The sequence below is a fragment of the Carassius carassius genome, chromosome 37 (genome assembly GCF_963082965.1).
Source record: "Carassius carassius chromosome 37, fCarCar2.1, whole genome shotgun sequence".
Lineage (NCBI taxonomy): Eukaryota > Metazoa > Chordata > Actinopteri > Cypriniformes > Cyprinidae > Carassius > Carassius carassius.
This window is the reverse complement of record NC_081791.1, coordinates 17,424,486-17,450,257: the sequence shown is the minus strand read 5'-3', so window position 1 is coordinate 17,450,257 and position 25,772 is coordinate 17,424,486. Positions and strand designations below refer to the sequence as shown.

At 36.8% G+C, this 25,772-nt stretch overlaps 2 protein-coding genes across 2 annotated transcripts; one reads left to right on the top strand and one right to left on the bottom strand.

Moving 5' to 3' along the window:
- Positions 1–1,128: 1,128 nt before the first annotated feature.
- On the bottom strand, positions 1,129–15,395 carry LOC132118216 (protein FAM3A-like). The gene is made up of 10 exons (XM_059527891.1): positions 15,134–15,395; positions 14,617–14,679; positions 14,423–14,530; positions 3,565–3,588; positions 3,344–3,467; positions 2,969–3,027; positions 2,833–2,883; positions 2,671–2,755; positions 2,397–2,523; positions 1,129–1,904 (listed from the first exon to the last, which is right to left on the bottom strand). Exons 2-10 carry the CDS (start codon positions 14,627–14,629, stop codon positions 1,806–1,808), a joined length of 690 nt encoding a protein of 229 aa, XP_059383874.1. The 5' UTR covers positions 14,630–14,679; positions 15,134–15,395; the 3' UTR covers positions 1,129–1,805.
- A 349-nt stretch (positions 15,396–15,744) lies between these two features.
- LOC132118217 (isocitrate dehydrogenase [NAD] subunit gamma, mitochondrial-like) lies at positions 15,745–24,930 on the top strand. Its single transcript, XM_059527892.1, has 14 exons — positions 15,745–15,822; positions 17,897–17,944; positions 18,167–18,178; positions 18,302–18,399; positions 18,486–18,601; positions 18,672–18,732; positions 19,026–19,158; positions 22,209–22,342; positions 22,425–22,527; positions 22,642–22,788; positions 23,274–23,368; positions 23,602–23,662; positions 24,315–24,438; positions 24,654–24,930. Exons 1-13 carry the CDS (start codon positions 15,760–15,762, stop codon positions 24,414–24,416), a joined length of 1,173 nt encoding a protein of 390 aa, XP_059383875.1. The 5' UTR covers positions 15,745–15,759; the 3' UTR covers positions 24,417–24,438; positions 24,654–24,930.
- Positions 24,931–25,772: the final 842 nt, after the last annotated feature.

Genomic DNA, 25,772 nt, shown 5'->3' with positions numbered 1-25,772 from the left:
CTAGTCAGTACCAAATAAAACGAATAAAAGTACTTTTAAGCCTGTAAGTTCATAGTCTAAAGTGTATAGTTAATATGTAAACCACAGATGCCTATAAAATTATGTGGCATAATTTGCAGTTTACCAACAGTAAAAATAGACAGTTGAGAAAGGGTCTAATAAATGAGTAATAGCCTATTGGGAATACAATAAGACTAATTTGAATGCATACGATTAATCAATGTTATGCTATTGAACCCAAAGATGAAGTGTATGTGATATAGGATATAGATATTGAAATTCAAAAACATAGCCTTCAAATCACTATTAGATTACTTAGTACATAAAAACGAATGAACGACATACATAAAATAGGTACTAGTTAGTTTTAAGGAATACATCGCACCATAAATTTAAAAAAAGAAGACAATTCAGTCAATAAATAAATAACCTTTTCATTGATGTATGGTTTATTAAGATCAGACAATATTTGGCCGAGATACAACTATTTGAAAATCTGAAATCTGAGGGTACAAAAAAAGTCTAAATATTAAGAAAATCGCCTTTAAAGTAGTTTAAATTAAATCCTTAACAATGCTTATTACTAATCAAAAATGAAGTTTTGATATATTTACGATAGCAAATTCACAAAATATCTTCATGGAACATGATCTTTGCTTAATATCCTAATGATTTATATATGATAATTTTGACCCATACAGTGCATTGTTGGCTACTACTACAAATATACCAGTGCTACTTAAGACTGGTTTTGTGATCCACGGTCATAAATTAAGTATACTACTTTTATAATCGTACACAAACTGCCATTTAAGGGTCCATTTTAAATTCTTCCTTCTCTGGTGCCCTCTGGTGTATAAGAACTGTAACGCCGCTGTCCATGGTGCTTGTTTGGATCATTTTAATTTGCCGACAGCGCACGTGATCACGAGCTTCTATAAATGGGTTTACTGTGCATGTGAACTGAAATGTGATAAGAATGCAAAAGCAGCTGCCACAAGTGACTTCCTTTGGAACAAACTTTATCATTCGCCTAAACCCCATTGCGTTTCGTGACTGCAAAAATAGGGCGTTTCAAAGGGCTAACTGAATCACTGCTCAAACACAAGGGGATAAACATCTGTGAGAGTTTATTATAAGATAAGACAAACGTAATCCTCCCAAAAAAGGCTGTCCTAAATAAAACTACATGAATAACCTTTATGCTTGGGTTGTCTATGCAGTGCATTTCATCAGTGCATCATTTTACAAAGAACAATTACATATGGAAGAACATAGGTGCAACTTAATTTAGATGAGTCTTACAAAACTGATCTTATTATAAGTATGGATTACAAATAGGTGACTATTTTTAGTAGACATTCTTTAATGTGTATATAATAATCTGTCTTTGAACGTAAATGTATAATAATGGCATCCTTCAGAACAACTGCTGGGCACAGATTTGTATAAGAGCCTCAACTTCACACATTTTAAACTGTATTTATATATAAAGAGAGAGAGAACCTTTCTAAACATACTATTTAAATATTGTTAAAAATATTTAATATGCCTGTATTTTTTTCTTCATAAAAACAATTCTTCTTTTGTCAAATCACAACAATTGTAATTCCACCGGACCAGACAACTTCCAGTTATATTTTCAGTTCAATTTGTTTCTTCGCCTTGAAAAGAGGCAGCTGGCTCTACAAGGAAAATCCACTTCAAATGAGTAAAACCTTTAAGCAGCTGAGTTGTACTTGCACGTCATGCTCCTTGATCCTCATGTTAGAAGTGTTTGTACAGTTCAAAGCACCCATGAGGCCTTAAGTTTCTAAAGGAGAGCGCAGAGGAACGCAGCCATCCATCTCCAGAGACTCGGGCCAGCCTTCATATTTATTACTGCTTTTACTGTTCTTCATTCGCTGAAAGAATGAGAAAAAAGTCTTGAGCTGCTTTTAAGAATCTAAAATTGTAAATTATTAACCCCTTCAAAATGCACCGATAGCTAAACTCTGCCCTCACTTTTTACTGTTGCTCATTCAGACATGTTTTTCAAAACATCAATGAACAGCTCTATTTGCACTAAAAGATTTTAAAATTGGCTGAATATTAATTGTGCATGAGCTAGAATGAAGACACTGAAAGACTCCTATTTTTGCTTTAGCAATTAATTAAATAAAAAATTTAGCAAGAAGTTTTAATCCAAAGCGACTTGCAAATGAGAAATATTAGAAGCTATTTATTATACAAGAGCAAAACACACTAATAAGCAGTGCCAAGTTTCATAATCAAGTATAAATGAAATTCAAACATTCAGAAAATTACAGGAAAGACACCGTAGTTTTTTATTAAAGAGTTAAAATTGACCTGAGCTTGCATGCAAAAATTAGCATATTTCTTCCCATAAATCCTACCTGTTCAAATGGGCTCTTATTTTCTATTCCTTTGGCTCCAACAAACACCCAGCTGTCCCTGAAGCTCAGTTCTTTTGCTGCTGTGCTCCCCAGCTCCTCAAACAGCCGCCGAGCCTCATCATTTAACCTGTGAAAGGGTTTAAAAGTAAGTAAATCCGAGAAACAATGGAGAAAAAAAGAGCCAATGATATGCTCTCAATTTAGGAGTGATTAAATCACAGAACAATGGTAATCTGGGTTTAAAAGTAGGCTGCAGAAATAAATAGACACTTACTTGGTGGCCGGGTCATCAAAAGAAGCAACAAATATGAGCGTTCCTTCATGGAGCGGACGAAGAAACTTGAGCAGCTCTGAAACATCTGTGGCGGAGAGAGAGAACACTCGGAGAAAACAGAGACATAACCAAAGTAATACCTCACCCTAAAAGTCAACTTACCTCCTGCCCACATATCAAATGCTTTTATTTCCAAAACATCTCCATTAACCCCTGAGAAATGGAAACTGAATTGTCATCAACAATGCATATACTACACATGCAAAAATATAGCAGCATTAAAGAATGAGATATTTACCATTTACTAAGGCAATATTGAGCCCTCTGCCAACATTGTTTTTAGCACTGCTGACAAGACTGTAAGACCACAAACGGAAGTGAAACAGCATCTCAAAACAACATTTTAGACAATTCTAAGGTAGAAGTTAAGGAAGGGTCAGAAAATGGATTATGAATATGAACAAAAGATAGGCATGGAAAGAGAAACAATCGCCTACTTGCATCACATTCCCCAAAAAGAATATGAGTCTGGTAGTGTTGGCCATAAGAAAAACAAAGATGATATGATGAATACCAGTGGAGACAGAAAAAGAAATAGGAAAGGAGCTCATGCAAGCTAATTAAAGAGACCAACAGTGACTAAGCAGCAGCGAAAAAAGATCAGGCCACTTGCATTTTATCCTCCAGACAGATTTTGGGGCCGATGACATTGGCAGCACCAGAGGTCAGCCGGAACGCGAGATGTTTAAGGGGACATGGTGCAGACAGGCCACATTTGTACTTTCGTGGTCGAGGTTCTACGAGAGAGCAGGTTATTGCAATGCACATTTGACTGCTTAAATATTTCTTGTTAAAATGTATAAATGCATGTTTTAATGTAAAAATTAATTTTACCTGGAGTGGGCTCTTCTTGTCCACCTATGAACGATAAAAATTTGTGAATGACTATTAAGCCACTGATACTGATTACATAATATTACATAATCTTGTGGTCGACCATGGTATTATCACCATGGTTTATATTCAGCATTTATTTTTATATTTGGCTGATATAATGTAATATATTTTATTGCAGCAATTATTATTCTTCTATCATTTACTATCTTTACATTTTATATATACACACACACACACACACACACATATATATATATATATATAAACACACATAAACGGTCAAACATTTGGAATCATCAGGATTTTGTAATATTTTGGGAAAAAGTGCAAGGCTTCATTTATCTAATCACAAAGACAGTAAAACAGTAATTTTGTAAAATATTATTATAATTTAAAAAAGTTAATTGTTTTAATATATTTTAAAGGTTAACTGAAATAAAATTATTTCAGCTAGCAACATTTCTCATATTAATTTAATTTAACTTCATGTACCGAAATAACTAAACCTTCAATAATATAAACATGTTTGTGTATGTGTACACACATATATATATTCTTTATGGTCGGAACATGCAAACACTTTGTTTTTGAATTCTTTACACTTTTACAGTCATTTTTTCATTAACAAAATAAGTATCTTAAAGGGATAGTTCACCGAAAAATGAAAATGATGTCATTAATGACTCACTCTCATGTCGTTCCAAACCCGTAAGACCTCCGTTCATCTTCAGAACACAGTTTAAAATATTTTAGATTTAGTCCGAGAGCTCTCAGTTCCTCCATTGAAAGTATGTACGGTATACTGTCCATGGTTAGAAAGGTAATAAAAACATCTTCAAAGTAGTCCATGTGACATCAGAGGGTGAGTTCGAATTTTTTGAAGCATCGAAAATACATTTTGGTCCAAAAATAGCAAAAACTAAGATTTTACTCAGCATTGTCTTCTCTTCCGGGTCTGTTCTGAGCAGGGTTCTGAACCGGTTCAAGGAATGAAAACAAAAACCGGAAACTAATGAACTTTTGACAGGAACAGAACCAGAAACCGAAACGAAATCAAATTTATAGTTCCGAACAGAATAGAAAATTTAAAATGACTATTAACCGGTTAATAACGTTATTTTATCGTTCCATTTAATATTTGAAATTTGCTGTCAATGAATCATGAATTCCATTAGTACGTCATATACAAATGTGACGCTGAAGCCAGTGAGTGAAATGTCCTCTCAGCTGTGAACTCATCATAGGCAAGTCTCAATGGCAATGCACCGCCCTTAGAGTTTATCTGAGGATATGTGAGATGAATTCAACAGATCACACACCTGCAGCACTTCTGTGAATAGAGAAAACTGAAAAACGAACCCCTATAGGCTTACATAAAAAGGAATATAGGCATATACACTAAATATATTTAACTTAAAGGTCCCGTTTTTCGCGCTTTTTGAAGCTTTGATTGTGTTTACAGTGTGCAATATAACATGTGTTCATGTTTGGCATGTAAAAAAAAAAAACAGTATTTTTCACAATTCACCTATCTGTATACCGCTGTTTTCACGGTCATAAAAACGGGCTGATGACTTCCTTGTTCTATGAAGTCCCTCCTTCAGAAACACGTAATGAGTTCTGATTGGGCCAGCAGTTCCTCTGTTGTGATTCGACAGCAGCTGAGCACAGGCTGCCCTCCTGGAAACACGATTGGACTAGTTTTGAGAAGCAAGTGGGCAGGAGCATGTGCTGGAGATGTACATATAATCACAGGAGCGTTTTTACTGACGAGATGCGCATGAAAATCACATTTGTTTTTTTGCACAGCCCTAACATCTAGTTAACAAAGCTAAACAGCGTTGCCCTTTGTGTAATAAGTTACAGAAACTGTTAAACGCACCAACTTAATATAATAATAAAATACACTTACCGGTTGTGTGGTTCATAAACAACGCCTTCTCCAGACAAAGAGGGAACTGCTCCATCTTTCAAGAATAATCTTTGTGCGAATCCGGCATTAAACTGATTGAGAATGAGGAAGCTCGCTGTCCTCAGCAAAATGTGCTGCACATAGTTTTACACGTGGATTATAATTTTCGGGAACCAAATTAAACAAATTGTAACCATTAATCTCCAAGTACAGTGTCCCTGGGAAGGCCAAACAAAAATGATTGGACTCCGAGATGAAAATAACAGCGTTTCAACGACATGGCGACAAACTCAAATGCAGCTCTTCCTTCTCCGTCGGAGCGCAACAAGACCACGCCCCCTTTTTGTGTATTCATGTGGGCGGAGGTTAGTCAAAAAACTGTTTTAGTGACGTTCATTACTGCAGGAACTAGAGGGATGTAGTCCAAACGGGTCGTTTTTTGTAGGCGAATTCGGTTAAATAAAATATCTCGCTTGGCATTGAACTTTGAGCTTTAGAATTTTACAGCTATTATTTATACTCTAACAACAACATTACACACTAACTAAAGTTTGAAACATGGGATCATGAAGAAGGGGACCTTTAAATCATATTGACAGATTAACGAAACGAAAGAAAAAGTGTGCTAAATTACGGTTCATTGTGACACGTTCCAAAGTTTTCGGAAAGGAAAACGAAACTGCAGAGAGAAGTTTTCTTTATTTTGCAAAACCTTTACAGTTTTGATTATTTTGCAAAAGCTGACACCTTTGAATAATGTCTTGCCTCTATAACCAACCAGCTTTGGTATGACCATCACGCTGACACAACATCATTTTGCTTTATTAAAGCCTGAACATTAACAGAATAAAATAGAGTTAAAGAAACAAAATAAAAACTTAGACTGCTCCGTTGTACATGTTGCGTTCAGAGTGAACGCGCCTCACTGTGCTGATAAAGCCGATTTGAAGGATGATGTTTTATGTAGATAAAAGTACAAACACTATATAATAAATAATATTTTAGCATCCAGATACGTCGGGAAAATGGAAACATTTGGATTCGTACCGGATGAGAGATGCAGGCATCAGCTTCAGCTTAAATTAATTTGTTTTTGGATTGACATTTTATAGCCTAAACTGGTTTTGTTTTCGAGAGAAACTAATAGCTGTTTTTATAATGTTTGTAAACATTTTGCTTTAGACTCCAGGCATTTTAGCCACAGCGGGTTATTGACTAACGTTAGATCTCTATTTTTTCTTTTTGAGTAAAAAAAAACGCTGTACTTTATTATTATTACATTACTATTATTGTAGGGAGTGAAATTTAAGGTTAAAATTAATGTTCTATAACTTTAAGATATAAAGGTAAAATCGCGAGAACAGAGACCCACGATTAGAATCGCGGGAGAGAATAGTCTGCGCGCAGTAATGAGAGGTAGAGAGAGAGAGAGAGAGAGAGATGACGCACACTGTGTAATCAGATGTGGCTAATTCCTAATGTTCACCTCTTCACGTTTAATAAATCAAGTGTTACGATCTGCCAAGCTCCCTGTCGGTGTCCTCCTTCGAACAAAGCCAACGACCTTACGCACGGTAAGAACTGTAAAGCCTGCATATAGAAACGACGCACGTATCATTATTATTAGGCAAATTATAGACGCATAATATTGTTTTTAAAAAAAATAACGTTATTACTATTTTTGGACCAAAATGTATTTTCGATGCTTCAAAAAATTCTAACTGACCCTCTGATGTCACATGGACTACTTTGAAGATGTTTTTCTTACATTTCTGGACATGGACAGTTTCAATGGAGGGACAGAAAGCTCTCGGACTAAATCTGAAATATCTTAAACTGTGTTCCGAAGATAAAAAGAGGTCTTACGGGTTTGGAACGGCATGAGAGTGAATCATTAATGACATAATTTTCATTTTTCGGTGAACTAACCCTTTAATACAAAAAACTAAATAAAATAAAAATAATTCTTAGTTCTGCATGTCTAATGAGTAATATTGTTTCAAATCAAGAAACATGTTTGTGTTGCTTGATAATATTAATAGCATAACATTCTCTTAGAAATACACATTTGATAGTAGCTTGAGTTGGGATGCAGATGCAGATTTATGTTCATTATCTAAACCAGTTATACCTGTAAAAATTGTAGCAATCTCATTTTTATATGGTGAAACTTAATTATTCTGACTGTTTGAGGTGTTTTTTTAACCATTGGTCCTCCATTGTAGAAACATTTAGATCATCAGTGTTGGGAGTAATGCATTACAGTAACATATTTTTTGCTGTAACGCAGTAGTGTAAGGCATTACTTATCAATTTCCAGGTATATTTTACATGTTCAGTAACACTTGCGTTACAACTTTTTTAGCCCAAAATGTTATTGTTCAAAGAAAAGAAAAAAAAAACCCAGCAAGGCCGCAAGACATGCAGCAAATAAGTTCTATTTTCTGTTCGTGGTCAGTCAATAGCTGCATGTGGTGTCCACCTCTGATATATTTGTTTAGCACTTTTTTTTTTTATTCATATCTCTCTCGCTGGTGGAACTTTGTTTCTTTGTGACGTAGTCCAGTGAAGGCGTGTTTTTAGGGCGGGTTTTACTGGAGTGCCGTGAGGATACTGGTATGACGCGACATGGTTTCGGCCTCTGTGCTCGTGGCTAATGGGTGAAGAAGAAGAAGAAAGTGAAGTGACATTCGGCCAAGTATGGTGACCCATACTCAGAATTTGTGCTCTGCATTTAACCCATCCAAAGTGCACACACACAGAGCAGTGAACACACACACACACTGTGGACACACACCCGGAGCAGTGGGCAGCCATTTATGCTGCGGCGCCCGGGGAGCAGTTGGGGGTTCGGTGCCTTGCTCAAGGGCACCTAAGTCGTGGTATTGAGGTATTGAGGGTGGAGAGAGAACTGTACATGCACTCCCCCCACCCACAATTCCTGCCGGCCCGGGACTCGAACTCACAACCTTTCGATTGGGAGTCCAATTCTCTAACCACCAGGCCACGACTTCCCCCTAAAGATGGCAGAAGACTGTACATTCACCAGATGGACATATGCGCATCTTGTCATTTTACAATTGCATATGGCATTAGAGTTTACATACAGTCAGGTCCATAAATATTGGGACATGGACACAATTCTAATCTTTTTGGCTCTATACACCACCACAATGGACTTGAAATTAAACGAACAAGATGTGCTTTAACTGCAGACTTTCAGCTTTAATTTGAGGGTATATACATCCAAATCAGGTGAACAGTTTGTATATGTGCCTCCCACTTTTTAAGGGACCAAAAGTAATGGGACAGATTAACAATCATAAATCAAACTTTCACTTTTTAATACTTGGTTGCAAATCCTTTGCAGTCAATTACAGCCTGAAGTCTGGAATGCATAGACATCACCAGACGCTGGGTTTCATCCCTGGTGATGCTCTGCCAGGCCTCTACTGCAACGGTCTTCAGTTCCTGCTTGTTCTTGGGGCATTTTCCCTTCAGTTTTGTCTTCAGCAAGTGAAATGCATGCTCAATCGGATTCAGGTCAGGTGATTGACTTGGCCATTGCATAACATTCCACTTCTTTCCCTTAAAAAACTCTTTGGTTGCTTTCGCAGTATGCTTCGGGTCATTGTCCATCTGCACTGTGAAGCGCCGTCCAATGAGTTCTGAAGCATTTGGCTGAATATGAGCAGATAATATTGTCCGAAACACTTCAGAATTCATCCTGCTGCTTTTGTCAGCAGACACATCATCAATAAATACAAGAGAACCAGTTCCATTGGCAGCCATACATGCCCACGCCATGACACTACCACCACCACGCTTCACTGATGAGGTGGTATGCTTTGGATCATGAGCAGTTTCTTTCCTTCTCCATACTCTTCTCTTCCCATCACTCTGGTACAAGTTGATCTTGGTCTCATCTGTCCATAGGATGTTGTTCCAGAACTGTGAAGGCTTTTTTAGAGGTTGTTTGGCAAACTCTAATCTGGCCTTCCTGTTTTTGAGGCTCACCAATGGTTTACATCTTGTGGTGAACCCTCTGTATTCACTCTGGTTAAGTCTTCTGTTGACTGTTGACTTTGACACACATACACCTACCTCCTGGAGAGTATTCTTGATCTGGCCAACTGTTGTGAAGGGGGGTTTTCTTCACCGGGGAAAGAATTCTTCGGTCATCCACCACAGTCGTTTTCCATGGTCTTCCGGGTCTTTTGGTGTTGCTGAGCTCACCGGTGCGTTCTTTCTTTTTAAGAATGTTCCAAACAGTTGATTTGGCCACACCTAATGTTTTTGCTATCTCTCTGATGGGTTTGTTTTGTTTCTTCAGCCTAATGATGGCTTGCTTCACTGATAGTGACAGCTCTTTGGATCTCATATTGAGAGTTGACAGCAACAGATTCCAAATGCAAATATCACATTTGAAATGAACTCTGGACCTTTTATCTGCTCCTTGTAAATGGGATAATGAGAGAATAACACACACCTGGCCAAGGAACAGCTGAGCAGCCAATTGTCCCATTACTTTTGGTCCCTTAAAAAGTGGGAGGCACATATACAAACTGTTGTAATTCCTACACTGTTCACCTGATTTGGATGTAAATACCCTCAAATTAAAGCTGCAGGTCTGCAGTTAACGCACATCTTGTTCATTTAATTTCAAATCCATTGTGGTGGTGTATAGAGCCAAAAAGATTAGAATTGTGACCATGTCCCAATATTTATGGACCTGACTGTATAGTCCTGTTGTGTCTAATATGAATAGACCCAAGCAATTCACAGATAATCACTTTACCTCTACCATACATTTAACAGACTTGGATCGTTTGTTATTCTGGCTGTCATTCTTTCTTGCATCGTCCTGAGCCTTCACTTTGCCAATTATAAACTATATATTGTTAGTTGCCTGGATAGCCCACAGTCATTATGCTACATCATATATGTAAAATGCTCTGCATTTAGTCATTTCAGAATGTTAAATTCTACGTCTGTAGTTATTTTGGTGAAAGTAACTCAAAAGTAATACAGGAGTAATGTAACGCATTACAATTCTGAGACAGTAATATTGTAAGTTAAAGAATCACTTTTAAATGACAGTAACAACTTATCTATAACGTATTACAGTTTGTAAATAACTTGCACAACACTGATGATAATCACAAGGAATGGACTGAGACAGTTAAAACCACAAATATAGCACCCCAGTACCATGGTAAAAATGCAATATGGCTTCTAGTATGTATGAAAAACAGTAGTTTAAATACATTTAGTATAAACGCATGAAGGCATAAATCACAAAAAAATACTCAACCCTATATATTGCGAGTAAATCAGGGTTCCTCAATTAGTTTTTGCTGAGGGCCGAATTCTGCTAACAATACCAAACCAAGGGCCATTGACACACACACACACATAAATACATGTTTATATATATATATATTAGAGGTCGACTGATGGTTTTGTCAATTAATCGTCACCGATAGTTGATTGCTGGAACAATCGGTTATAGGCAAAAATCCATGCCGATAGTTTTCCGGGTTGCGTCCATTGCTGGAGCGTCTGAGAAGGGTCTGTTTTCATTATACAGTGGGAGAGCGGCCTCTAGTGGTTGAAATCACTGACAGCATGTGCAGTTTGTTTAGACGCATGATGCTGCACGCTGAACAGAGTAAACTTCACACCTGTTTCACACATACCCCCGACGGCTGCTCATTGGCTGCAGCATCTTTTTTTCTAAGTTTTAACAAAATACCGTAGGCGGCTAGGCGCGAATTTAGATATGCATTGATAAGCTAATTTTCATTCATTCCATTGGCAATACTTCACTAGACAGTTATTTCATTATTTTTGTTTAAGCTTATTAGCGTTAGGCTATACAGAAAGTTCTGATTTATGCACTGTTACTTACAACAGTCATTGTTTTGTTTTTGTTTTTCACAATGACATACGAGTTCATGATTTTAATGTTGTTGTTTTTTTTGGCAGACTAAAGACTAATGACAGACTGTTGATCTTTGAATAAAAATATGTTTGGTTCAGGTTTGAAATTCATTATCTTTTATTATAGGCTACGCAGTCTAATATCATAGAAGCCCCCCATCCCGTCACCCCAAATCGCAGACACCCTAGCAGCGCTCATCTATTATCGTCCCTGTTTTGATCTCAGCAAATCAGTTTGAGCGAACGCACAAAACCTGATTAATATTCATTAGAGCTGAAACAACGAATCGATTTAATCGATTAAAATCGATTATTAAAATAGTTGTCAACTAATTTAGTCATCGATTCGTTGCTAAATAACTTTTATTTGCCGTAAGCGGCTCATTTCGTGCATATTTCAAATCTGCGGTGACCAAAGTGTGGCAGTAATGAGCCACCGGAGGTTTTACTCAGCCAGTACAACAGGAGAAGTAGCGAATAGCCAATAGCTGGCCTTGTTTTATGTCACGTGCTTCCCGAGCAGCGTCTCTGCAGCCATAGACATCATATGATGTCTATGTCTGCAGCATTCAGCGTGATGTGGGAGTACTTTACATTGAGCCTTTAAAAAAGAAGAGTAACCTGTAAACTCTGCACTACTGCACTGTTTAAGGGGACGTTCACATATCGCGTCTTTTGCGCGCTCAAGTTCGTTATTTCCAACACCGCACCGCATCGAGTTAAAAACATTTAAACTTTTCAGAATGCCGCAACCGCACCGCGGGTCATGTGACAAGAACTAACCAATCAGCTCCATCCTTTCCCGTAACAACGTTAAAAGCTCAGTCAAGATGAAAGGAACAGCTGATCATAGTTGTATATGGATTTCCATTTTGAAATAAATTTAGTAGCAGAGCTACTGCAAGCGATTTTTTTGAGCTGCAAATCCATTTATCCTTTGCTGAAATTTCCACGTCTTCAAGGAGAGAGCAAGGAGGTTGCTTAGCAAAGGCAGACGCCTCAGGGGCGCTTCTGCGCGAGCGCTTTGGAAAGAAGGAGAAAGCGGTGCGCCTAGCGTTTTCCACGCGTTTTTAGGCGCGATATGTGAACGGCCCCTAAGACTTTCATTTGTGCAGATTCTCCAGTACAATGTTGTTTGCAAATGTTTAGTCGTAAAAGCTGATAACATTGCTTTTTAACAGTTAACATTTAAAGCTTTACAAACATGTTCTGTGATCAGTTTGTGGTTTACCAGTTCAAAATTCAGTCGTGCAGCCTAATTATGACTGAATGAGAGAGGTAAATGTAGATATTTGAAATGCTCTTTTTCACACAGCAGGTTTTTTGTGTGTGTCCTATTTTTTTTCTGGACAACCTTCTGATGGATTTTACTTTAAATTGTGAGTTCCATTCAGGTTTCATGCCATTGGCACTTTTTTTGAAGGATTGTTTACAATTTCACAGCAAAAGCTATAAAGCTGTTTCCCAGTAAATAATAAAATACAATGCACTGCAATTTTATTGTTTTATCCTTATTCTTCGTGAAAATATGTTCTGAAAGATTCCTTAATAAGCTTTGTTCAGGATGTTAAACTACTTTAGGAGCTCTAAGGACTGCCATGGTGAAAACATTATTGGAAATCTCCTTGTGAAATTTGCTAGAGTATGGGTCAGTGTTCTGATTGCAGAAGAGTTCAACAAAAGAATTACTAACACAATAAAACAACTCCAGGTATATTTTTGATGAGGATATGACAGTGCAAAATGGTTAAAATCTCTTAAATCTATGCTGAATGATAAAGACCATTTATTAATAATTTACTTGGGGAAAAAATGAAAAAAACTAAAATATAAGTACATAAACCGATTAATCGATTAATCGTAAAACTAATCGACAGATTAATCGATTATCAAAATAATCGTTAGTTGCAGCCCTAATATTCATGAATCCAACAACTCTTTAATCCTTAGTGTGTTTTATAGTTCTTACTAGTGGAATTTGTATCATTACCTTATCAAGAATTCGTTTTTTTTTTTTTATACAGAAACACTAAATGACCAACAAAGCACCATCACCACCAGTCCAGTTAAAATGTTCAGTTAAAATATCTATGCATTCATACATGGCAACCAAGTTTTAATTCTAATTACTAAAGTTCTATCATTAAATAATACTTAATTATCAATCATAATATAATGCTTGACTGAGTGATGTTAAGAATGTACTTTCAGATTATTAAAAAACTGTGCCATTTTACAAACATTTATTTCATATATATATAATCTTAGTCTGGCGAATAGACAAAAAATTACTAGGCAATGGCAATTCAATTGCCAGAATGTAGAGGGTTGATACTGTAATTATATTCCATTACTCCTCCTTCAATACAGGTCTACATTAATAATATAATTTGACAATACCATGGTGCAGTTAGTGGTACTACAGTAAATCTATTGTAAAGGATGGCGATTTGTAGATTAAAAAGCCTTCTGACTATTGTTGCTCAGAGTGTTTCTCATGTTTGTCAGCGCAGTATCATCTGGCTGTTAACAGAGTTATTGGTCATCTTCACTGAATTCAAGCGCTTCACACAGGATCTCACAGAACAGTTTATTGACACGTTATCAAAATTCATCATCTGCTCTAGTGAAGCGCTCTCTTTCTATTTCTATACTATCTACTTGTTTTCTTCTTATTTATCAATTCATTTAAAAAAAAACACATCTACAACAACTTGCTACATGTACCGAATTAAGATTAACCGGGACTTGTCACAGCAATTACATATAAAGAAAATACAGGACACACAAGTTAATTACTGAAACTTTCATTTGAATTACAAGGAAATTCTAAAATGTTATCAAAAAAATCTAATAGTATCTCAATGATACTAAAATAAAACTGGTGTGTGTGTGTGTGTGTATACATACGCTCACTAAGAAGATTGCTATAGGTTTTTCATGACCGATGCCAATGCTGTCAACCACCAATACATCCACTAATACATGTAACATCCTTACCACTGAACAGCATTCGTATCAAGGAGTTCCCATCCCCTCCTAGCATAGAATTTGCTAGAAGCCAAGTAAAGCCCAACAGAAGAACCAAAGCAACAGCTCGGAGTGCCACTGGGGAACACAGAGGAAGGAAATGTCTGAACGCCATTGTAAGAGGAAACTTCACTAGTACATGGAAAACATGGAAATGCACATACCTGCAAACCTCATGGTAAACAGATGTCAGAATCTGGTCAGCAAATGGCCAATGTGATAAGATTCTGTTTGGAGTAAGTGAGAACATTAAGTTTATAAAGCAGCAAACATTTATGAAAAAGTTAATCATGAAAGGAGCTTAAGTTTCCAAGTTAAACCCGGAGGAAATTTGTTAGACAATACATTGAGCAGCATGCCATTCAAGAAATGCAGCTCAAACCAAGTTCAATCATACTTTAGAGCAAGTTTGATGCCCATTTCTGCCAAATATTTTGATCTGAAAGGCTTGCTGGACGTTTAATGGCTAACATATTTTACACATATATTGTTTTAAACAATCCCCTATTATATGACATTAGAGCTGTTAATCATTTGGGAAGCAAACCTCCCTGGAATTGATACCTAGACACCAGATTCATACTCTAGGCTGCTCAAACAACTATTTAAAAATCGGATGGCAATCATGGAATCCAAACACATGTTGCACATATGTATTTTAAAAGTAAAATACCGTCGAACCTGAAATCTGCAGTGACCCTGTTTGTGAAACAGATTCTCGCTTGCGCTTTGACTCTGTCACGAATGATTTACTCGCGTTCAACGCAGCACGCTCATCTTAAAAACACTGTCGACTGAATTAGTCGGAAACAAATATAACGAACATTTAACGAGCACACAACTCTGTAATAATGAAATATCCTTGTTCGGTGTCCCCCAGACGCGTACATCTGTTGCCAATACACAAATCCCGATGACACTCTTCCGGCTTGGGTTTCAAATTATGAGCACGTTGTTCTTGTGCGCACCCAGAATATGCAAATATCATCTCTTATTACCCAAGATCTTATTGATCTTAAATGCAAATTACGCATGATCCATGCAAAATAGTGTTATTTATATAAATAGAAAGTAGGTGTTTAGTACTAGACATTCTTTAATAATGTTGCTTTGAGACATTATATCAGAACGACGTATTTAAATTTACAAAAACAAATCTGTATGAGTGTAAATTTGTCAGTGGCAAAGTAATTAATATAATCTTTAAAGTAATTTAAAAGACTTATTTGAAAGAACGTCATCCGGAACCTTTCTCCACTGGTCGGTGTGTAGTCCGGAATACAACGCACACGCATACAACTATCACGATGGCCAGTCTCACTAAAGCTTTAAAACCAATTTTGGAAAGGCAGTTTGGAAATACAACAAAGGCAAGGCAATTTATTTATTTACCAGGGAAATGTATGACCACAGAAAATCTGTAAATGCAAATAATACTATGAGATGTTTATCAGCGCGGCAAATTAGAGTGACTTCAGTAAGACAAGGTCAGAAGATGGATAAACAGCAGTTTAGTAGCTCTAAATATTGTTAATTTGTATTTCAAATTATAGTGCGACTTTTAATCAAAGCGAATACGACTGACTGACAAGATGTTTCAGGCAGGGTTTAAAACGTAGCGAGCTGCTAACGTTAGGGCTGTTTCGAATGCCATTTTTTGAGCTTCGAAGCTTAGGTGGCAATCAATATCGAATATTCGAAGCTTCGGTGGGTGGGGCTAAATATATAATAATAGTGTCGGTTTGCATTTGTATCATCTTTCACGACTTCACGTTTCACTCTTCGGCATCGTAAATGTGTTGCGGCAGACCCAGTGGAGTGCAGTGTTGCATTTGGTGCAATATGATCAGGTGGCACACATTCTTTAAATATTAATAAACATTTAATAATCTTTTAAATAGAACAGTTTCCGGTACGCATTACACGGGCAGGTTTATGCTCCGAAAACGGACAGTGCACAAGTGATACAAAACACAAAGTCTGTTGAGAGCAAGAACTTTAATAAGGTATTAATAACGAACATTTCTTTAAAACAAATGAATCCCAAAACAGAAATTAAATTAGTAACACACAGTGATTTCAACGAACTGTAATAAATAAAGAACACGGTAGCATGCTTATAAACAGTTGAATAAGAATAAATGAATTGTTTTTAAAATGACACAAAATGTAATATCTATTACAATTAGTTTTATTCTATATAAGGGATTTATTTTGTCTTATTCTGACTTTTTGTTAATTTAAATCTTTAAAATGCGCGATGCTTTTATTGAAAGCATGTTGCGGTGTTTTTTTTAATTTATTATTATTAGCCTGCAGTTCGTTGAACTACATTCATTTATTATTCGTAAATGTAATAATTACTGACACCGTAACGGGTTGGCTATTTAAATTTAAAGTAATTGTAATAAATTTTATTCACTCCCTTATATAGAATAAACTGTAATAGGTTAAATAGAACAAGGTAATGTTAGCCTAGCTAGACAGCTCACATTTCAATGACAAAAATATTTAGGCTCTTTCAAACACTTATATAAATCGCAACCCAGTGGTTGGAAACTATTGTGAAACTACCTATACTCGTTTCATGTTGTGTGCGAGGAAGATGAGTTTGTCCACATTTTCTGGTAAAAGGGAACTTCGGGTCTTGTTGACGATGTAGCCAGCTTTTGAGAAAATGCGCTCTGATGGAGTTGAAGTGGCCGGAACGCAAAGAAGGTGTTTGGCTGCAAATGCCAGTTTAGGGTAGCGGTCACTGTTTTGCTTCCACCATGCCAGTGGGCCCGACTGTAATTTAGTAGCATCTCTCAAATACTGCTCCATCTCTGTCTTTGCGCTGTCTCCGCGTTCTTCTTCCTCTTCGTCATCAGCCTGCATCAGCATTGAAATCTCCTGCTGTTTTTTTTTGGCGGGTGGTGGTGGCGCATCCGTCTCCTCTTCTCCGTGGCTTGCTGACAGCTCTTCTCCCTTGCGAACGATCTGTTGCTGATGCAGATGTTCAGCTAGTCTGACAACCTAAACAAATAGCATTTTCTTAGTCTAATCTATGCGCATATTTGACACACTGCCTTTGTCTTGTCATCCTCACTTAATTTAAAGTGCTCCCAAACAGCTGAGGTCTTGGGCATTTTGTACCTATTCAGTATGAGATGAAATAAATCACTACGTTCGCCAACGGGCGGTTCAAGCATGAGTGAGAATGAGTCCGCGACGGAAGTCACGTGTTGAAAAAAAAAAAAAAGAATATTCGAATCTCAAAACTGAAAATCGAATGCCACCCCACCGAACGAATATTCGAATATTCGATTATTCTAGTACAGCCCTAGCTAACGTAGACACGATTTTTGCCATTGTAGACTACAATTTGTCTAAGTAGGCAGCTCACTAGGTTTTGAAACACAGCCGTACTCTAAAATGTAATGCTTCATGGGTCTGTTTTTGTAGATCTTTGGCGCAGCAGTCAACAGTCAAAGAGGAAAACCTACATATGCAGTAGGTTTACTGTCTTTACCTGGCAGCTGATACTATCTATCTATCTATCTATCTATCTATCTATCTATCTATCTATCTATCTATCTATCTATCTATCTATCTATCTATTTATCTGTCTTATTGTACTTTTGATTAGAAGAAAACATGGAAGGAATTGTGATTCCTAATTCTCTATCACTTCTCTATCTTTTTGTTCACATCTGGCCCTCGTCTGTCTTGAAGAGACAAATCATAGTAAGTATGGAGTAGCATAAAAGTAAACATAAAAGCATGCTATCATATACCTCCGTTATTTCCACGATTATCATGCACATGTAATATGTCCACTGAATGTTTATTCATTATGTTTATTTGCAGCCTCCTCCTGCCAAGTATGGAGGCCGGCATACTGTAACATTAATTCCTGGAGATGGGATTGGACCAGAACTGCTTAACCATGTGCGAGAGCTCTTCAGGTTTGTCAAATCAATACTTTACATAAATATGAATCATGGCTGATAATAAAGTATTGCCACATAAAGATTTTTCTGTTGACTCATAGGTTCAGCTGTGTTCCTGTGGACTTTGAGGTGGTGCATGTAAATTCTGCATCAGACAGTGGGGATGACATCAATAATGCCATTATGGCCATTCGCCGCAATGGAGTTGCTCTTAAGGGTCTGTACATCCAGCTAGTAATTGACGAGCTATTTTTGTTACATAGATAACAATTATCTTTTTTTTTCAGGTAACATTGAGACTAGCCACACAATGCCCCCTAACCACAAGTCACGGAACAATCTTCTACGGTAAGCCCGAAAGGAAAACGTTTACACAATTAATCTGTTTATACCAGCTCCATCAGATATTTATGCTGCTGTTTATGAAAGTTGTAAAAAGTTGTTGGTGTCCTCAGTTTGAGTTTGATGAGTGATGGCAGAGTGCCTCAGATTTGGCCTCCTGCCCATGACAGTGTGTCTAGACCAATTCACCTCTGTTTGCTCTCAGCACAGCTGTCACACACACACTCTCTCTCTCTCTCTCTCTCTCTCTCTCTCTCTCTCTCTCTTTCTCTCTCTTTCTCTCTCTCTCTCACTCACAGCACAAGTCTGGATCTTTATGCCAATATGATGCACTGCCAGTCACTTCCTGGAGTTCAGACGCGCCACAAAAACATTGACATCATTATCATTAGAGAAAATACAGAGGGAGAGTACAGCAATCTGGAGCATGAGGTCAGTATTTTTCTGCACCTACTCAACAAACTTTCACACAGCTTTGCCTATTTCTTACACATTTTCCCTAATAAACAGGTAATTATAATGGTCATTTTAGAAGACCTTTCTTTCACTTGTACAGGTCCATCTCAATAAATTAGAATGTTGTTCATTTATTTCAGTAATTCAACTAAAATTGTGAAACTTGTGTATTAAATAAATTCAGTGCACACAGACTGAAGTAGTTTAAGTCTTTGGTTCCCTAAATTGATATGATTTTGGCTAGGGCTGCTCCGATCACGATCGGCTGATCGTTATGCACATCTCGTCAGTAAAGCCGGTTCTCTAATCAGCGGTAAATTCCATCAGGTGCGTGATTTCACATAGAGCAGCTGTTACAACACAGAGCCATTGTTAACTGAGAAGCTGCGCAAATCCACGTTCATATTCAGCGTTCTCTCGGTTGGTTGTGCATCTTTTTCTTCCACACTTTTTCCTTCCACTCGACTTTCTGTTAACATGCTTGGATACAGCACTCCGTGAACAGCCGGCTTCTTTGGTAATGAATGTTTGTGGCTTACTCTCCTTGTGAAGGGTGTCAGTTATTGTCTTCTGGACAACTGTCAGTTCAGCAGTCTTCCCCATGATTGTGTAGCCTAGTAAACCAAACTGAGAGACCATTTTGAGGCTCAGGAAACCTTTGCAGGTGTTTTGAGTTGATAAGCTTATTGGCATGTCACCATATTCTAATTTGTTGAAATAGTGAATTGGTGGGTTTTTGTTAAATGTGATCCAAAATCATCACAATTAAAAGAACCAAAGACTTAAACTACTTCAGTCTGTGTGCACTGAATTTATTTAATACACAAGTTTCACAATTTGAGTTGAATTAGTGAAATAAATTAACTTTTCCATGACATTCTAATTTATTGAGATGCACCTGCACAATCAGGACGAATAAGTTACTAGTCAAATGAAATCAGCATTAACAATTAATTTTTGCCCTCGGCACAGAAGAACACAAATGTAGCATTACAGACTCTTTGACAAGACCCTGAGGTGGTATTAATGAATTTTATATTAACAATATTATGAGATTAATGGTTATTCCAGAGTTTGGGAACGAAGTAGGAAAAGGATCTGCCACCTGCAGTTGATTTTGATATTCAAGGTATTATCAAATTGCCAGAGTTTTGAGAATGCAGTGGACTTAGAGGACTGTAATGCAACAAGAGCTTGTTCAAATACTGAGGTGCTAAACCATCCAGGGCTTTATAAGTAATAAGCAAGATTTTAAAATCTATACAATGTTAGGGAGCCAGTGCAGTGTTGAGAGAACCAGGCTAATATGGTCATACTTCCTGGTTCTAGTAAGAACTCTAGCTGCTGTATTTTGGAATGGTTGGAGTTTACGAAGCGTGCAGAACAACCACCCAATAAAGCATTACAATACTCTAACCTTGAGGTCATGAACGCCTGGATTAACATTTCTGCATTTGACATTGAGAGCATAGGTCATAATTTAGATATATTTTTGAGATGGAAAAATTCAGTTTTACAAATGCTAGAAATGTGGCTTTCAAAGGAAAGCTTGCTATCAAATAGCACACCTAGGTTCTTAACAGATGACGAAGAATTGACAGAGCAGCCATCAAGTCTTAGACATCGTTCTAGGTTATTACACACAAGAGATTTTGGTCCTATAATTAACACCTGTTTTTTTTAGAATTCAGCAGTAAGAAATTACTCGTCATCCAGGTTTTTATATGGATTATACATTCCGCTATTTTTTCAAATTGGTATGTTTCTCCGGGCCTCGAAGAAATATAGAGCTGAGTATCATCAACATAAGTGAAAGCTAACACAGTGCTTCCTGATGATATTTCCCAAGGGTAACATGTAAAGCGTGAAAAGTAACAGCCCTAGTACTGAGATTTGAGGTACTCCATACTGCACTTGTGATCGATATAATAATACCTCTTCATTCACTTCAACGAATTGATGGCAGTCAGATAAGTATGATTTAAACCATGCTAATGCACTTCCATTAATGCCAGCAAAGTGTTCTAGTCTATGCAAAAGAATGTTGTAGTCAATAGTGTTGAACGCAGCACTAATATCCAATAAAACTAATAGAGAGATACAACCACGATCAGATGATAAGAGCAGATCATTTGTAACTCTTAAGGGGAGCAGTCTCAGTACTATGATATGGTCTAAATCCTGACTGGAAATCCTCACAGATACCATTTTTCTCTAAGAAGGAATAGGAAAAGCTAAAAGAAGATGGAAGTGAACTTCTTTTAACTTAAGCGTCATGTATTTAGACTGCCGTTTCATGCATGAGACGCTGCAAGAGATGAGAGAAGTTCAACAGTAAAACACATCCATGTTTACATAGGAAAAAAATTGTGGAAAAGCAGGTCAAGCGAATAAAAAAAAACAGTGACAACTATTGTATTTCATGTTTGCATCATTGTGACAGGCTGAAAGCTGCAGTTGTTTTTATAGAGCATTTGTAGTTAATAATGGTCTACTGTGTTATACTTAAGTCATTTTGAATTTGAATTACCTTTGCTTTCTGAACATATAATATGTGTAAGACACATTGTACAATATTTCTTTCATTCATCTTTTCTGCTAAGATATTTGTGATTTGTTTTTTGTTTGATAACTTCATGGGTGGCGCTGTGGTGCACTTGGAATAGCATTTTCTTTAACTAGAGGTTTAATAAAGAAAAATTACTGGAATCATGTTGTGGTTACATTTTCAAGTTGACTAATTAAAAATGAAAAAAAAAAAAAAATTCGAGAATTGGACAAATGTTCTAAAAAAAAAAAATATCTAGATTTAAATTTTTTGCCAAATCACCCAGCTCTACAGAAATATATTTTATATAATTATTCTATAATATATATATATATATATATATACTTTGTTCAATTACATTATTTGTTCATATATCTGTATGCATTACACTTTCTATGTCCTCCATTCATGTGAAAACTTCAATCCAGTGTATATCCCTCAATAATATATAGAATAAATTATTTCCTGTGTGTTTCAGAGTGTATCAGGAGTTGTGGAGTCTCTAAAAATCATCACACGGAACAACTCCCTCCGCATTGCTGACTATGCCTTCAGACTGGCCCGAAAAAAAGGGCGCCGCAGGGTCACGGCTGTCCACAAGGCTAACATCATGTTAGTTAGTCTACCGCTTGTCATCTGTACTATTAAATCACAGTTGTATTGTCACTGGTCTCTTAATGTGTTCTCCTAACAGGAAACTGGGGGATGGGCTCTTCTTGCAGTGCTGTAAGGAGGTGGCCTCTGGATACCCAGACATTGAGTTTGATAGTATGATTGTAGATAACACCACCATGCAGGTGAATTACTCATGCACAAGTAATCAAACAAATCACACCGACAGTTGTGATTTGTATGAGAAAGCAAAAAAAAGCTCATTACTGTATTTACTGTGATTATGTCCTTTCTTTCAGCTCGTTTCCAAGCCCCACCAGTTTGATGTCATGGTGATGCCTAACCTCTATGGGAATGTGGTCAGCAATGTGTGTGCGGGGCTGGTGGGTGGACCCGGTCTGGTGCCTGGTGCCAACTACGGGCAAGACTACGCTGTGTTTGAAACGGTTGGTCTGAAGGAGAAGTTGTCAAAAAAAGAAAATGTCAACTTTGATAATAATATGAAATATATCTCAAAGCACCAAATCATAACATCAGAATGATTTCTGAAGGATCATATGACACTGGAGAAAGTCAGCTTTGCCATTGCAGGAATTAATTACATTTTAAATTTGTTTTACAAAATAATTTAAAGTTAAAATATTCCACTCTCCTCACAATGCTCTTATTATGATATGATCAAATAAATGCAATGTTGGTGAACGAGAGACTTTCAAAAACAAAACAAAAAAACTTTAGTCACAAACCTTTTAACAGCAGTGCATGTTTCCGTAGTTTAACTACTGTGTGAACGTTACTTCATCTGGGCTGATTAATATTCACAATCCAGAGTTTATGATGTGCTTTGTGTTTAAAGCTACTTCTTTGTGTCACTGAAATTGAAATGTAAATTTTAAATGACATTTGAATGATATTAAATTTGTTATAACAGGCCACCAGGAATACAGGAAAGAGTATTGCCAACAGGAACATTGCCAACCCCACTGCCATGCTGCTTGCCAGCTGCCTCATGTTAGATCATCTCAAGTAAGTGGTGAAGGAGAAGCTTGTGTGTAAACTCTTATGATGCTAATTTTGCCTTTCTGTTTGTTTGTCAGCTCTTGCGTCTCTAACTTAATGAACAGCCAGAATGTCCCTGTTGTATTAAATAAGCTAAATGTGCACTGACAGCCCTTTCTATAGTATTACTGTAGTACATTGCTTTGGATATGATTTTTTTTTTTTTTTTTTTACTATTGGCTTCTTCTCTTCCTCTTCAGACTTCATGACTATGCCAACATGATCCGCGGTGCGATTCTCACAACCATGAACGAGACTAGGGTCAGTCACACCCACACTCTAATTTATTAACCTATCTTTCCACATTTTAGGGTTGGTCTAGCACTTCTTGTAAAGGAGGTTTTAGATCACAGCTGGCTTTAACAAACAAGAATGTCGGTTGTGAACGCCTGTCCATCAAGGTACCAGTTTGATTCAGGCATTCTTAGGATTGATGCATAAAATAACTTTATGCTAGCGTGTCAATTTATATAATAAAATATAAACAAGTGTTCAAAAGTTTGAGTAAGATTTAATACATAAATTAATACAATAACTTTTTTCTATTTTAGTATATTTGAAAAGTGTGATTTATTACCGCGATGGCAAAGCTGACTTTTCAGCTAAGGATTCTTTGATGATAAAGTTCAAAAGGACAGCATTTATAATTGGAATCTTTTGTAACATCATAAATAGACTTATTTTGATCAATATAATGTATACTTGATAAATGTAAGTATTAAGCATTGACTCTAATTTTTGAACTATATATTTGCTTCAGATTGAACTCCTACATGAAATCACAGTGTCTTGTAGTAGTAATGTCTACTTCCAGAGTAGTATTTCAACATTTTTAACAATCTGAATCAAATAATTTTCAGAAGAGTCCACATGCTTGTCATGTTGAAGCATGTTTTGATGTTTTCTGTTGCAGTTGCACACAGCTGACATTGGGGGTCAGGGCACTACCTCAGAAGTGGTTCAGTCGATCATGAAGATCATCCAGAGCAGCGGTCCCCTCACCACTGAGATCTAAACACCGTCGGCACAACTGTTTGGTATCTTTTTTTGGCATTGCTAGGAGCCACAAGCCTGAGTTATTTATAATTCCATTTCCTGTTTGGTAGAGCTGTTAATGTTTCAACTTTCTCAGAGGGTTTCTTGTAATATGTCACATCCACTTAAGTGTTCTTTCTTCTTTGTTCTGTCTGTGATCTTTTGATGTAGTTCTGACATTAACCATTATCTTTTCCTCTCTCAATTTTACTTTCAGACATCAGCTTCTTAAGGACATCTGCACTTCATCTTATGTCTCAATAATATTGCTTACACTTGAGACAAGAGATTTATTCTTGAATCCAGCAGCTTTTATGGGGATCAGGGGAGAAGATGGTGTTACATGAAATACAACATACTCCAGCACTATGATTGTGGGGTTTCTTGGGCATAGTGGTCTTTCCATGGGAACTGCAGAGTTTTTAGATTTATCATATTGTATTTGAAAGGTTATATTGTTTTAATGCTATGCTAATACAGTATTTATGATGAGGGTCTTGCATTGGATTTGTGTTTCTCCTGCTCCATTGCATTCCACGTTTTATCCAATATTTCCATGTTATCCTCAAACACAACATATTCATTTTGGTTTTATAGCTTTTTAGTTTACTTTAATGACCCTGAACAAACTTCCAACTGTCCATTTTACATAATTATATTATACTTGTATAAACTACAGCATTTAACTTTTTTTAAACTGCCTTAATTAGTTGGGTGTTTAAATGGACTTCATATTCTGAATGTCCATGAGATGGTGTTTTTTTTTGGACTTTATGCTCGGTGTTATTTTGGATTAATACTTAATGTTAGTCTTATGCTGCATCCAGTTAGTTAGCTGCATCCATTGGGTTGAGAATCACCACTGTAAAGAGTTAAAATATGGACTGTTGTACAAATCCTTAATGGCTCACTGGTAACAGACATAATAAAATGGTTGTCCTCTTTGGAAATGTCTTGTTTATTGTTTTGTCAACTTAAGCTGGTATGATCACCAGCAAATTAAAATCGAACATGGACTGAAAAAATGGACGTCACATTGGATGTGCCTTAAAGGGTTAGTTCACTGAAGTCACAGCAGATACATTTCCATTCTGGTAGAAATAAGAGATGGACACTAAAATGTTCATTGATTTTATCAAATTATAAAATAACATTAGAGGGATAGTTCACTCAAAAATGATCATTCTGTGATTGATTACTCACCCTCATGTTGTTCCAAACCCATAAGACTTTCGTTCATCTTTGGAACACAAATTAAGATATTTTTGATGAAATCCGAGAGCTTTCTGACCCTCCATAGACAGCGACAGCTACATTCAAGGTAAAAAAAAAAAAA